The sequence below is a fragment of the Tursiops truncatus genome, chromosome 1, assembly GCF_011762595.2.
Source record: "Tursiops truncatus isolate mTurTru1 chromosome 1, mTurTru1.mat.Y, whole genome shotgun sequence".
Taxonomy (NCBI): Eukaryota; Metazoa; Chordata; class Mammalia; order Artiodactyla; family Delphinidae; genus Tursiops; species Tursiops truncatus.
The window spans coordinates 22,942,369-22,955,504 of record NC_047034.1 but is presented as its reverse complement, the minus strand read 5'-3'; the positions used below and the strand labels follow the sequence as shown (position 1 = coordinate 22,955,504).

General features: G+C 38.8%; 1 protein-coding gene across 1 annotated transcript in view; it reads left to right on the top strand.

Annotated features, from left to right (window-relative positions):
* ACBD3 (acyl-CoA binding domain containing 3) overlaps positions 1-13,077 on the top strand; it is a 34,251-nt gene extending 21,174 nt beyond the window's left edge. Inside the window, exons 5-8 of the mRNA XM_019920488.3 lie at positions 861-1,035; positions 4,805-4,991; positions 6,882-7,166; positions 10,941-13,077. Coding sequence (XP_019776047.1) covers positions 861-1,035; positions 4,805-4,991; positions 6,882-7,166; positions 10,941-11,152 — 859 coding nt within the window. The 3' untranslated portion in view covers positions 11,153-13,077. The remainder of the gene's footprint in view (positions 1-860; positions 1,036-4,804; positions 4,992-6,881; positions 7,167-10,940) is intronic.
* The last annotated feature ends 59 nt before the right edge of the window (positions 13,078-13,136 follow it).

Here is a 13,136-nt window from a genome sequence, read left to right as displayed (position 1 = left end):
TGTGAGATTCTGCTTTGTTATTATCTGTTAAGAGACGGCTTTGAGGTGTTTATGTTTGGTCACATGACTGAGTTAAGCATGTGGTTCCTCTGGAAAAAAAAAAAAAGAAGAGTAATAGTTTACAGAAATCAGTATCTCTAAACCAAGTGTGCCCAGTTATTATCTTCAGTATTCCTCTTTAAGGCAGGCTTTACATTAAATGCCAAGGGCACTCAGATTTTCACTGGCTTTCTTTATACTTGCCAGAGCCATCTGTAACATCTTTTAGCTATTCTGCCTTTTCATGTATTTAGGTAGAGAAACCATGGCCAACAGTTAAATATCTCATCGCTGCCATAGATGACAACCCATCCTTTTACAACATCATGTTTAAAGAGTATAGGCTGGAGCCAGACTTCCTAGACTTGAATCCTGGCTCTGGCATCTACTAGCAGTGTAATCTTGGGCAGGTTACTGAACTCCTCCATTTCCTGCTTTGTGAAACCCTACCTCAGAGGGTGGTTGTGAGAACTAAGTGGGTTAGTACATGGAAGTGCTCTGAACACTGCATGGCACATAGTAAGGGCACAATAAATGTTAGCAGTTATGATGGTGATGATGATGGTGGTGATGATGATATGCTTATTATTCTCCCTCTTCATCCCAAATTTTCCTTGAAAAACCTATGTGAAAGATTAGGGGCCAAGTTTATTTTCTTATTCTTTCTCTGGACCTAGGACACATGTTGATTGGTATACATTACTACCTTAGTCATTTTTAAGAGTTATGCATTATAAAAATCAATAACAAGGACATTTTATTTTGTCATGAACAATCAATCTCCTGTAGTCAGACTAGTGTATATTTTTTAATGTTTTTAGGCAGCAGATAATGGCAGCTTTAAACTCGCAGACTGCCGTGCAGTTCCAGCAGTATGCAGCCCAACAGTATCCAGGGAACTACGAACAGCAGCAAATTCTCATCCGCCAGTTGCAGGAGCAACACTATCAGCAATATATGCAGCAGTTGTATCAAGTCCAGCTTGCACAGCAACAGGTACGATAGATAACCCCTGAATTCAGCCATAGACAGGGTTTTTGGTTTCATTGGAACGCAAGTTCTTTTTTAACAGTTGCTGATGAATTTTGCATTAGTTAGCCTCTCAGGTATAACATAACTTTTAGATGACCTTTATTAAGGGAGATTTTAACATTGCACTGGCAATTATGAAAGGAAGCATATGATATTGAAGCAATAAATGAAGTGGCCACTATTATATTGTCATAAATGTATTTGGGATTTGTATGGACCTAGTGTTATTCCAGTGAGTTTGACGTAGATTCTAATAGTGGTCCTGGAACCACGAGGACTTGGGTGATTAGTGCCCCCACAGGCTTTGCTTCCACATAGGAATATGCGGTTTAGGGGAAGGACATGCGACTGGAGGTCACACACCACTTGGATTCTGTCCTGGCTTCGCCATTATCTTGTTTGATCTCAGACAAGTTACCTATTGCTCTGATTTTTCCGCCTTTTCTCCCAGTCAGCAAGAATGGGCTATAAAATCCTGGTACTTGTCTTGTTAACCTCACAGGACTATCAGAGGAATAAAATGAGAAAATAGTTACTCTGTGAAAGTATTTGGTACATAGGGAAGATAACTGATTTTACATTCATTTTTTTACATCTTGCAGAGGCATAAAATGCCTCCTTAAAGTTAACATAGCTAAGTTTACGTATTTAATTAATTTTCACTTATAAAGCAGTTACTACCTGTCCAAATACCTGAGTGAAGTAAAGTGTTGCAGGGAATTGCCTGGCGGTCCAGTGGTTAGGACTCGGCACTTTCACTGCCAGGGACCCAGGTTCAATCTCTGGTCGGGGAACAAAGATCCCGCAAGCCACACGGCATGGCCAAAATAAAACAAAACAAAACAAAACAAACTATGTTTCCCTGTAAATTTAATAAAATGTTTTTTTTTAAAAAAAAAAGAAGTGTTGCATTATAGTTGCTCCATATTTCTTGTTAGGTGAAGTAATCTTTGTTGTTTTGCCAAGCTCTTTAAATTCCTTGAAAATTAATATCCTCACCTAAAATACGTTTTCCCCTGAGTCTTTAGCATTTAGTGAGCAGCTAAAAGGCACTGCAGGTTTTGTATAATCCATGAGAAGAGGAAAAGGATGTCAAACCAGAGTTACAAGATAAGTGGTATTTTGGAGGGATTTCTTTTCTGTCCTCTAAAGCCTGTTTCTACTTTAGCATGTCATTCCCCGTTTCCTGCTTCTTTGATGGACATTGAAATAATTTTTTAATAGGCTAGCTCATTACACATTGTCCTGCTTATAGGTTGCTATCACTTAGTCATAGCAAAGTCAGTCATATAGGGGAAAACCAAAAATCTTCAAAACAGAATTGGAAAGCCATAGTTTAGATTGCAGTGAACAAACTCAGGTTTATCAAATTGATTGGTTGTCTCTGGAAAGAGAGAAGGAGAGGGACTGGGGAAGGAGCAAGGGGAACTTCAGTCCCATAAAGTATTAATTTTTATATAAATAACAAAATGGGAACACTTGTTAATTCGGGGGTGTGGTTACATGGGTGTTTGTTACATTGTTCCTGTGCCTTTCTGTTCTTTTAAAACCTTCCTGGAGTATAGAAGAGAGATTATGTAAATACATGATTACAGTCTATTTTATGTAATAGATGTATATTCATAGGCAGTGGGATCCCGGGGTAGGGAGTTGTTCATTCTGCTAGAGAGTTTCAAGAAAGGCTTGAAATGGAGAGGGACCATTTGAGCTGACCAATTGATCATCAACAGAAATGCTTTTTTTGCTTTCCTGTCATGCAGTGAATGTTCTGAGTGTGCTGACTTGTTTTGGTTATATGCCCTTTTTCTTGAAGCTGGTACTCTTTTAGAAAACTGATGTGGAAATTACTGAGAATCTAGGCCTTGGAAGAAGGTATTTTAAACTCTTAAGTGTTTTGCCAACCTGCACTAGCAGCAGAGAGAGGCGTTGCTGTTTAAATAACTGGTTTGTAAATGATATGTTAAATGAAATGTATATACAGATATGCCAAAATATATCATTATCCCTAAACCATGAAATTATATTATAAAGGCTTTTTTTCCCTATGTTTTCTTGTTTTTTTAACTGTTGTAAATGTATGCTTACTTATTATAACTTAGTGTTTTAGTTTAAAAAGTTACTGAAATGCCCTAACACTCAACAGTAGATTGGATAAATAAATTTTGTATTTTCACAGTGGCATATCCTGTCACATGCAAACAAACAAAATAGTTATAATTACTTGTGATGAACCTCACAAACAAATGTTGAGTAAAAGAAGCCAGACACAAAAAAGAGCATATATTGTACAATTTCATGTATGTAAAGTTCAAAAACAAGGCAAAGCCAAATCTGTAATATTACAAGTTAGAATAGTTGTTACCCTTGGGGGACTTTCTGGAAAGGGGTACCAGGAAGGGTTCTGACATGCAGATAATATCTTTTTTTTTTAAATTTTATTTATTTTTTGGCTGAGTTTGGTCTTTGTTGCTGTGCGCGGGCTTTCTCTAGTTGCGGCGAGCGGGGGCTACTCTTCTTTGTGGTGCGCGGGCTTCTCATTGCCGTGGCTTCTCTTGTTGCAGAGCATGGGCTCTAGGTGCGCAGGCTTCAGTAGTTGCAGCAGGCAGGCTCAGTAGTTGTGGTTCGCGGGCTTAGTTGCTCCGCGGCATGTGGGATCTTCCTGGACCAGGGATCGAACCCATGTCCCCTGCATTGGCAGGCGAATTCTTAACCACTGCGCCACCAGGGAAGACCCACAGGTAATGTCTTGATCTGGGCGTTGGTTACATGTGTATGTTTGGCTAATGAAAATTGATCAAGCTGTACATCTATGATTTGTATACTTTTCTATATGTACATTATAATTCACAGTTCCCCCAAAAGTTACTCAAGTAATACTTAGGCATTTCTAGTAGTATTAATATTTATTCATCTTGATAGGAGAGGAATGTCCTAAAGTAGTTGTCCTTGAGATTTAAGATGTTTTTATTCTCCATTTTGACTCAGAGGACATTTTGATTTCATGTTTATGAATATACATATTTTAATCATAATGATGTAAACAGTGATGAATTTTCATTAAGAAAGTCTTTTGACCTCAGACTCCATTTTATAAGCCTGTTTAATTTTTAGGTCAATATTTTTTACATGATTAACAGTTTGTAGTTTAATCGTGATAAGAATTTTTCTGTATATGGTTCACAGTGAAGATTAATTTATTGATTACTTTTGTCCATATTTGATTTGTTGGTTACTTTGGGGGCCCTTATCAGGTTTCACCAGTTATAGCTTCTGCCTTTATGAAGTTTCTTCTGTGACCATTTATTTCTACCAAGTTTAATTTTTCTGATTCAAATTTTATGTATCTGAATTTTATCAAGATTTTCTTTTATCAATTTTAAGAACAGATGTTACTGTGTTCAGTTTTTACCTATAATAATTTTATTTTGGGTTGATTATTTCTACCTACTTTAATTTTTCCTGGTTAGTTTTTCTAGTGATCCTCGGGTCACAAAAATGTGATCCTCAGTTACAGTTTTTTTGTCCACGTTAATATTTTGACATTTTTAGCTATCAGTTTGATATTGTGATACTAATATTCATTATAGATAGGGTAAAAACTGATAAAGTTTATGAGTAATTTCTTGGAGCTACTTGATGGGGCAAAAACATAGGGTCAGAATGCATTTCAGGGCAAATGTCCGGTTTATTAGCCTTCCTGGTCAGTGTATCTTCACTTTTTCTTGACTTATAGGCAGCATTACAGAAACAACAGGAAGTAGCAGTAGCTGGGGCTTCTTTGCCTACATCATCAAAAGTGAATACAACTACGCCAAGTGATATGATGTCAGTGAATGGACAGGCCAAAACCCACACTGACAACTCTGAAAAAGAGCTTGAACCAGAAGCTGCAGAAGAAGCCCTGGAGAATGGACCAAAAGGTATGGTTTGGCATATGTGCTCTTCCATCCACATGCTGTAATTCAGACTTCATGAAAAGCAAAAGTCAGGAAGGTTAATTTGCTTTTGAGAGCAATTACATATTTGTGAGAATTGAATGCTTTTTCACTCTTTAGTCTGAATCTGGTGCTTCTGGTGACTCTTTGAATAGTTTAGAAGAGCAAATCAGATGTCCTTTGGACACTTTGGGTTGTCTTGTTGTATATATTGGTTATCTGTCGCTGTGTGACACACTGTACCTGAATTTAGCAGCTTAAAATAATAAACATTTATTATCTCTCACGGTTTCTGTGGGTCAGAAATTTGAAAGCTGCTTAGCTAAGTGGTGGTGGCTCTGGTCTCTCATGAGGTTGTAGTCAAGATGTCGGCTGGGACTGCAGTCACGTGAAGGCTTGACTGGGACTAGAGGCTCTGCTTCCAAAGTGGTTCCCACCCATGACTGGCAAGTTCGTGCTGGCCGTTGGCAGGAGGGCCTCAATTCCTTGCCCCATGAAGCCTCTCCAAATGGCTGCTTGAGTGATCTCAACACAGTGGCTGGCTTCCCCCAGAGCACATGATGCAAAGGAAAACAAGGCAAAAGCGTCAGTGTCTTTTATGCCCTAGCTTTGGAAGTAATACATCCGTACTTCTGCCATATTCTGTTGGTCCTGATGCATTTTGGGTGGTAACCTTACAAGTACATGAATACCCACAGGAGAGGATCACTGGGGGCCATCTTGTAGATTGGCTACCATATATTTACAATATATTTTTGAGACAAAAGTACCATGTTACCAATAAGAATTTAGGTTTTCAAAGGTCTGCTTACCTTTTCATGGACAGCTCATTCATTCATTCAGCAATTGGTTGAAGATTTTCTGACTGTTGGGCTACAGTGGTGAAACAAAATTACACACATAAAATGAGCATTGTGGCTATGGTAGGTACTGTGCTGGAGAGAAAGGTCTATTATGATGTGAGAGCACATAATATGGGGGATATGACCTAGTTAGAGAGGGGGGAAGGGACACTTGAGCTGAGAGATCTGAAGCAAGAGTAAGAGTTCACTAAGTAAAGAGGAAGAAGAGAACATTTCAGTGACGGTGATCAGAGATGGTGGTGTGGTTCATAAGAAAGTTGATTTCAGAGTTCTTCCTTGTTCTTTTTAGAACAAGTAACAGAAAATAGTTTCAGAAAAGACCTTGAAATACCTTGGTTCACACAGCCCCCCCTTTTTTTTCCTATTAAGAGTTCACCAGTATTTTCAAATGAATCTTTAGTCAAAGGCTCTGTGAATAACTCTGGAAAACCTGTTGAGTACACGTAGATACTGCTCAGTAACAAGACTTCACCCATTTTTACTCAGTCGCTAGCGGTTCCATTCCTATCCAAGTTTTTCTTTTTCTTTGAGTTCTTTTAGAATAGCCCCTCCCCTAGAACTTCGGTTTACTCTGAGGTCAAGACTTTTTTCTGACAGAGAGACTGAAGTCAAAGCCCAGCTTTCTTTGTTCACATCCAAAAATGAATTTATTTCAAGTCCAGATCTCTCTTCTTTGTTAGCATGTTTCCCTATCTCCAGCTAGGAAGTTTCCAAGGTCATTCTTCATGGTCATGCCCTTATGCAATTAGAGTGTTGGGAAAAATCCTCCTTAAGACTATGGATTGCATTTATTACTGAAAGTGGTATGATGACCTCTAAATACCTGTGGCATTGTTAAATGTAGTAATTTGCGGGGAGACTTCCATGGGGAGGCTTTTAAAGTCCTCAGTCTAAGGTAGACCAGATTGCACTTGGTGCCCTCATGTGTCTGAGCAGGTCATCCTGTGCAGATGTTGCTGCCTACTGGTGAAGGCTCATCCTCTTTAGCCTTTGTAATTCCTGTTGCCTTTAGAATCTCTTCCAGTAATAGCAGCTCCATCCATGTGGACACGACCCCAGATCAAAGACTTTAAAGAGAAGATTCGGCAGGATGCGGATTCTGTGATTACAGTGGGCCGAGGAGAAGTTGTCACTGTTCGAGTACCCACCCATGAAGAAGGATCATACCTGTTTTGGGAATTTGCTACAGACAATTATGACATTGGGTTTGGGGTGTATTTTGAATGGACAGACTCTCCAAACACTGCTGTCAGCGTGCATGTCAGTGAGTCCAGCGATGACGACGAGGAGGAAGAAGGTAGAGCCATTGGTCCATATTTAGTAGCTGGGTTGTGTGTTGGCAAAAATGCTAGCAGTTCAGATGTCAGCCAGCCATATGCTTCCTAACTAACACTTCCTGGACGGGAATCAGTCGCCTCGTTAGTGGGACATTGGGCTGAAAAGATTGTGAGAGAAACTAGCCTCTTAAGGGACTGGGGCCTGAACGTGAATTTTTTTCAACACCAGGAAGGTCTGTTTGACAGTTTATTTTACCGCTTTCTGAATGCTGTTTTACTTCCAGCCTTGTGTGTTGAAAAGCCAAATGTGCAAGGCCATTTTGAAAAATTTTAGAAGAGCAAGCAAGAAATTCTGCCAACTCTGGAATTCATTTAAATTTATATTTCTGATATCAGCTTTTTAGGTTGTTTTTCTAAGATTATTTTCTCTAACTAGACAAAATAGAGTGTTTCCAATGACCGTCTAAACTATCTTGGTCTAGGAAGTGGGTTGTGAAATGTATTGCTTACTAATTGAGAAGATGGTCTCTTCAGTTTTGTTATCCAGAAAGGTTAGAACGCAGGGCTTTTGTACACATCTAGTAAGCACTTAGGTATTTGTTAACTTGACTGAGAGTAATATGGAAAGAGTGCCCTGACTGGGAGAATGGAAAAGCACCTTCAGTTCTGGCCCTAACTAACCTTTCAGGTGACTTGTAAACAAACTGCTTATTCTTGAAGAGTGTTGGTAATCACAGAGACTCCATTGGGATATGTTTAAAGAGGTAGTTGTTGGAAGATGCATGGAGGGGGGCTAAAAGTTCAGTCAGCTTTTGATATACAAGTTCAGTTACATCACCAAGACAGTCTAGGCCCTTTAAGGTCGTGTATGGCAACACACACACTTGGGCCAGTGTCATTTAGGAGCTACTTTGTCTTACATGGCATTTTGTTTTCAGCAAATCTTTATTTCTAAGTACCACCAGCAAGGTAAAGCATTGCCCATAAATACTACTAACGGAACCAGAAAGAAAAAAAATGTAAGAATGAGGAAAAAAAAAAAGAAAAGGTGAGAGAGAGACCTGAGATTGCAGGGCAGGTGCCACTACCATTGTCTTAAGTGCCCCTCAGCAACATCAGGACCAGTAACTAAGCCATTTACTAGCCTTTCTGATGCACATGGGGACTCATTAAAATCAGATGGTTTGCAAATGTTTGGGAAGGGAAGTTTGGTGTTTTTTCTTTTTAAATTTAATTTTATTTATTTTTTATACAGCAGGCTCTTATTATCTATTTTATACATATTAGTGTATACCTGTCAAGGGAAGGGAAGTTTTTGTTGCATGTGCAAATTACTGTACTTTGTGAATAGTAAGAAGAATTCTCTGTTAAGAAATGGGTTGAGGTAATATATTTCTCCTGGCTTGTAAGCCAGGTAGCTTTTAAAGGAGATTACTTCCTAGTCTGAGCCCTCAGCTGATTATCATTTTGGGGTTATTGCCGTTGGGAAGAGCACTGGTAAAAATGCCTGGGGTCCAGTGCCTGACTAGAGGTAAGACATCCTTGACCTTTGCTCTAATGTATGATAGCCCTCAAATGGAAAATGGCATTACCTATCCTTGTGCTGTTCCTAATCATAAAATGATTTGCAACTAAAACTAACCCATTAAAACCTCTACATTAACAGTGAGGGGAGTTCCCTGGTGGCCTAGTGGTTAGGATTCCGGGCTTTTACTACCATGGCCCGGGTTTTCAGTTCCTGGTCAGAGAACTGAGATCCTGCAAGCTGTGTGGTGTGGCCAAAAAAAAACAAAAAAAAAGTGCAACACTGAGGATTTATTGCTCCCCAGGATTGTTTCCTAAGAGTGAGCCTGTCTCCTTTTTGAAGATTTATCTCACAAATGGCTTTTAGCCATATGCCTCCTTATGGAGGCTACTGTGCCACCATGTCTTATCCACATTGTATATTTTATTTTATGGGGGGTCCTTTTAGCTTGGTTTAAGATGGAAGAGGAGTCCAGTTTTTTTGTTTGTTGCTTTAGTTTTTCTCCATTAGGTCTTGAAAGGTAGAAAGATGGAGGAGTTTGTTTTCTCTGAAGAAAACATAATGGTAATCCATCATCCTGCTGTAGTTCTCCACTTGATTGTTTCCAGGGCTGAAGTCTTTGCTTAGATTGATGAAAGATGCATTGTTCGTCTATCCCAGTAACCTTTAGTTTTATAGATTTTGAACAAAATTTGGATCTTGAATTAGTGGGGCCTGATAATCTGTTTCATGGATATTCTTATGGGCAATAGTGTATAATTTGAATGGCTTGTATTTCGCATTTGCAAATGGAGGACATTTAATTTTCAAGTAGTATTGCTGTGATAAAGCAAATCTGACTTGGGCCCGTTTATAAGTGTCATCTACTTTTTTTGTTGTTGTTGTTGCGGTACATGGGCCTCTCACTGCTGTGGCCTCTCCCGTTGCCGAGCTCCGGACGCGCAGGCTCAGCGGCCATGGCTCACAGGCCCAGCCGCTCCACGGCATGTGGGATCTTCCCGGACCAGGGCACGAACCTGTGTCCCCTGCATCGGCAGGCGGACTCTCAACCACTGCACCACCAGGGAAGCCCTCATCTACTTTTTTAAAATAAACTTTTCATTTTAGAATAGGTTCAGATTTACAGAAGTATTGGAAAGATAATAGAAAGAGTTCCTATATACCCGACAACGCAGTTTCCCCTATTATTAACACCTTGCATTGTACTGTGGTATGTTCATCATAGCTCATGGACCAATATTGATACATTATTAACTAAAGTCCATATTTATTCACATTTCCTTAATTTTTCCTAATGTTCCAGGATCCCATTCAGGATGCCACATTACAGTCACCACGTCTCCTTAAGCTCCTCTAGACTGTGAGAGTTTCTTAGACCTTCCTGGTTTAAATTCCTAATAGTGGCCCATTGACAGGCGTCACATAATTGACTCATGTCTCTGTAATTCATTCTGTCATGTTGTAAACCTGAAAATCTTTTAAAATCTATGCTGAGTATTCCCTTGATCTATTTTCCTTGAGGCTGTTTATATTTAATATGTTAAACTGAGACTTTTAAACTGGTTCATAGTTCTCATTCCTATAGGTTTCTACAGGTATTTTTTTTTTTCCTAACCTCATATCGTTACAGTTCAGAAAACTATTAACTGGGGCAAACCTAGAATCAGAGGTTATTTTTTGCCACTGAGATCATCCCTGGGTTTCACAGGCCTAGTGAAAATAATTGAATTTTCAGAGTGTCTGTGAATGTCTACCTCTCTAGTGTGGCTTTCTCATTTTACTCTTTATATTTCAGATAAATAGAAAATAATAGTTCTCATAAGTTCCCTTCCCACCTTCCTAAAACAAGAGAGGACTTTCATATTGTTGAGAAGAGGAGGATTGGAGTAACATTTTCCGTGGTCTCACTCAGATCAGTGAGATTCCACCTGTTGGGAGATTTAGGAATTGAGTGGATGTGGATGGGAAAAAGTGGGGCTCAGAAATAGGAGCAATGGTCTGAGTACAGAGAGGGAGAGAGGATGCTGACTGCTGCCACCACCAGATGTTTGCCACTGGGCTTCCAGGGCCCAGACAGTGCTTGGTACACATAGCAGCTGCTCAGGTATAGAAGGAATCAACACATGTTTGCCTGCAGAAAGTTGTAGCATGGATTGAGAGAATTCCTAATGAGCAGTTTCTCAAAGAAAGGATGGAGTTTAAGATGCTTGAGGCAAATGTGGTTTTCCTGGATCTGTTCACAGTGACATGTCTCTATTCTTTCTCACAGAAAACATCAGTTCTGAAGAGAAAGCCAAAAAGAATGCCAACAAGCCTCTACTGGACGAGATTGTGCCTGTGTACCGACGGGACTGTCATGAAGAGGTGTATGCTGGCAGCCACCAATATCCAGGGAGAGGAGTCTACCTCCTTAAGTTTGACAACTCCTACTCTTTGTGGAGGTCAAAATCGGTCTACTACAGAGTCTATTATACTAGATAAAGATGTTACAGAGTCTGGAGTCTAGGGTTGGGCAGAAGATGGCATTTAATTTGGAAATATCCTTTGACTTTTGTGGAGCATTGCAGTCTGTGTTTACCCTATTGATTTTGGTCTGATGGTTTGTGACTCTTCTTGGGAATCAGGATTTCCTTGAAACTCTTGAGCATTAGTACTTTGGGGTTAAAGGGACTCCTCAGACTCATCCAGCCCTTTGGTGCTGACCAGCAGAGTCACAAGTGGATACTGACGTTACATGAGCTACATGTTAAATTTTTAAAGTCTCCGAAATAAAATAGCTCAGCATTGACCCCACCTGGCTGATGGTTAGTGCATTGCTGCCTGCTGTGTTTTATGAGAGCACTTAGTTCCTTTACAGTGCCCTCTGAGTTGAAATCCTTTGTTAATAGTCTACATGAGGTACATCTGACTTTGATCGAAGGTCACCATTTTTAAAACTTAAAAACTTAAGACCTCACGGATTATAATAGAAAAAGAAATTGCCTCAACTTGATCTTGTTCCGAATGACCCAGATTGTTTTTGCTTTGGGTGCAGCTATTTAGTTCGGAGTTATGTTACAGATAATTATTTTCTGAATAATCTTAATATAGAATGTTCAAACCTGATTGATAATTGAAGTATCAAGATGCATAGAACACTTCAAACATCCCTCTTAGCAAGCCTCCACAAACTCTTGGCCCTTTTCTCTTAATCTGGTATTCATAACTACCAGTAGCAATGCAAAGTTAATTCATTTTTGCCTTGATTTGGCTTTATAGAGCATCTCAAATTGAAACTGTTTTCTACACAAGCATCTAGTTAGGGATTTTGTAAACTTAAAATGACACCTACTGAATTGAAATATATAAAATCATTTAAATATAACTCAGTGTATGGGGAATAACATTGCACTAATATGGAAATCACTGCCAGAGACAGTCCGTTTTCTTTTGATTTGATACTACTTAGGCATACACCCTACATGATTCCAGTTGGGAATTACGAGAAAGAGTTGGAAATGCGTATGCCTGTACTTAAATTTTTTTATAGCTTTAATCTATATTATGTCTTCATTGATGGAAAGAGGTACATCTTTGTTTTCCTTACTGAAAACAAATATGGATTAATTGCCTCAAATTTGTATAAGTGATTGACTCGTCTGGAGATTCTTGTTTTCAGAAGGGAGGGTGGTATAGATAGAAAAATCACAAAGATGGCAATATACACATAATGCTGTTATTATATGTTATTACTGAAATACTTAGATTTTTAAAATTTCAAATCACAAATCACTTCTTGTCAGAGGGTTTCCATTGATTAGCTGCAGTGTATACAATTCACTACATATGGGGCTGTTTGTTTTTTGTGTGCTGCATTTCTTTCTGTTTTTCAATACCTGGTTTTGTACATATCTAACTCTGTTCTCTTTTGGTTGTTCAGAAACTGGATTATTTTCTCCTAAGCGATGCTTAATGTGTGTTTTTTAATTTTGATTTCAGTAGTCCCAGCTTATGGATGTCCGTACTGTTACACCAGAAGGTTTGTCAAGCTGTCCATCAGCTCTCACGTGTACATGGTATAGAAACCTTGGGGTTAGGCACTTCCTGGCTTTTTTTTTAATGAGAAAACACTGTATTTAAAATGTAAAATAAACTTTTAAAAAGCAGGCACTAATATATATTTCTTCCAGCCTTTGATTACAGATTTTTCCTTGCACATGTTAAGATGAATTATCCTCCAAAAATATTGTTCTTGGGAGCAGTGTATGTTACTTGACATAGCGGCAATTCCTGTCACATGTTCATGTCAGAACATTTTTGGTTTTAAACTTTTTTATTGCCTTTGGCTGTTGGTTAGTATATTACAAGTGCGATTTCAAAAAGATCTTGAAAATAATATATTTAATCAATTAAAATGTTTATCTGTATCTTGTTGATGTTTCATTAATATAGTTACTCTTTGAAGCATTAGTTCTGTATTTCATCA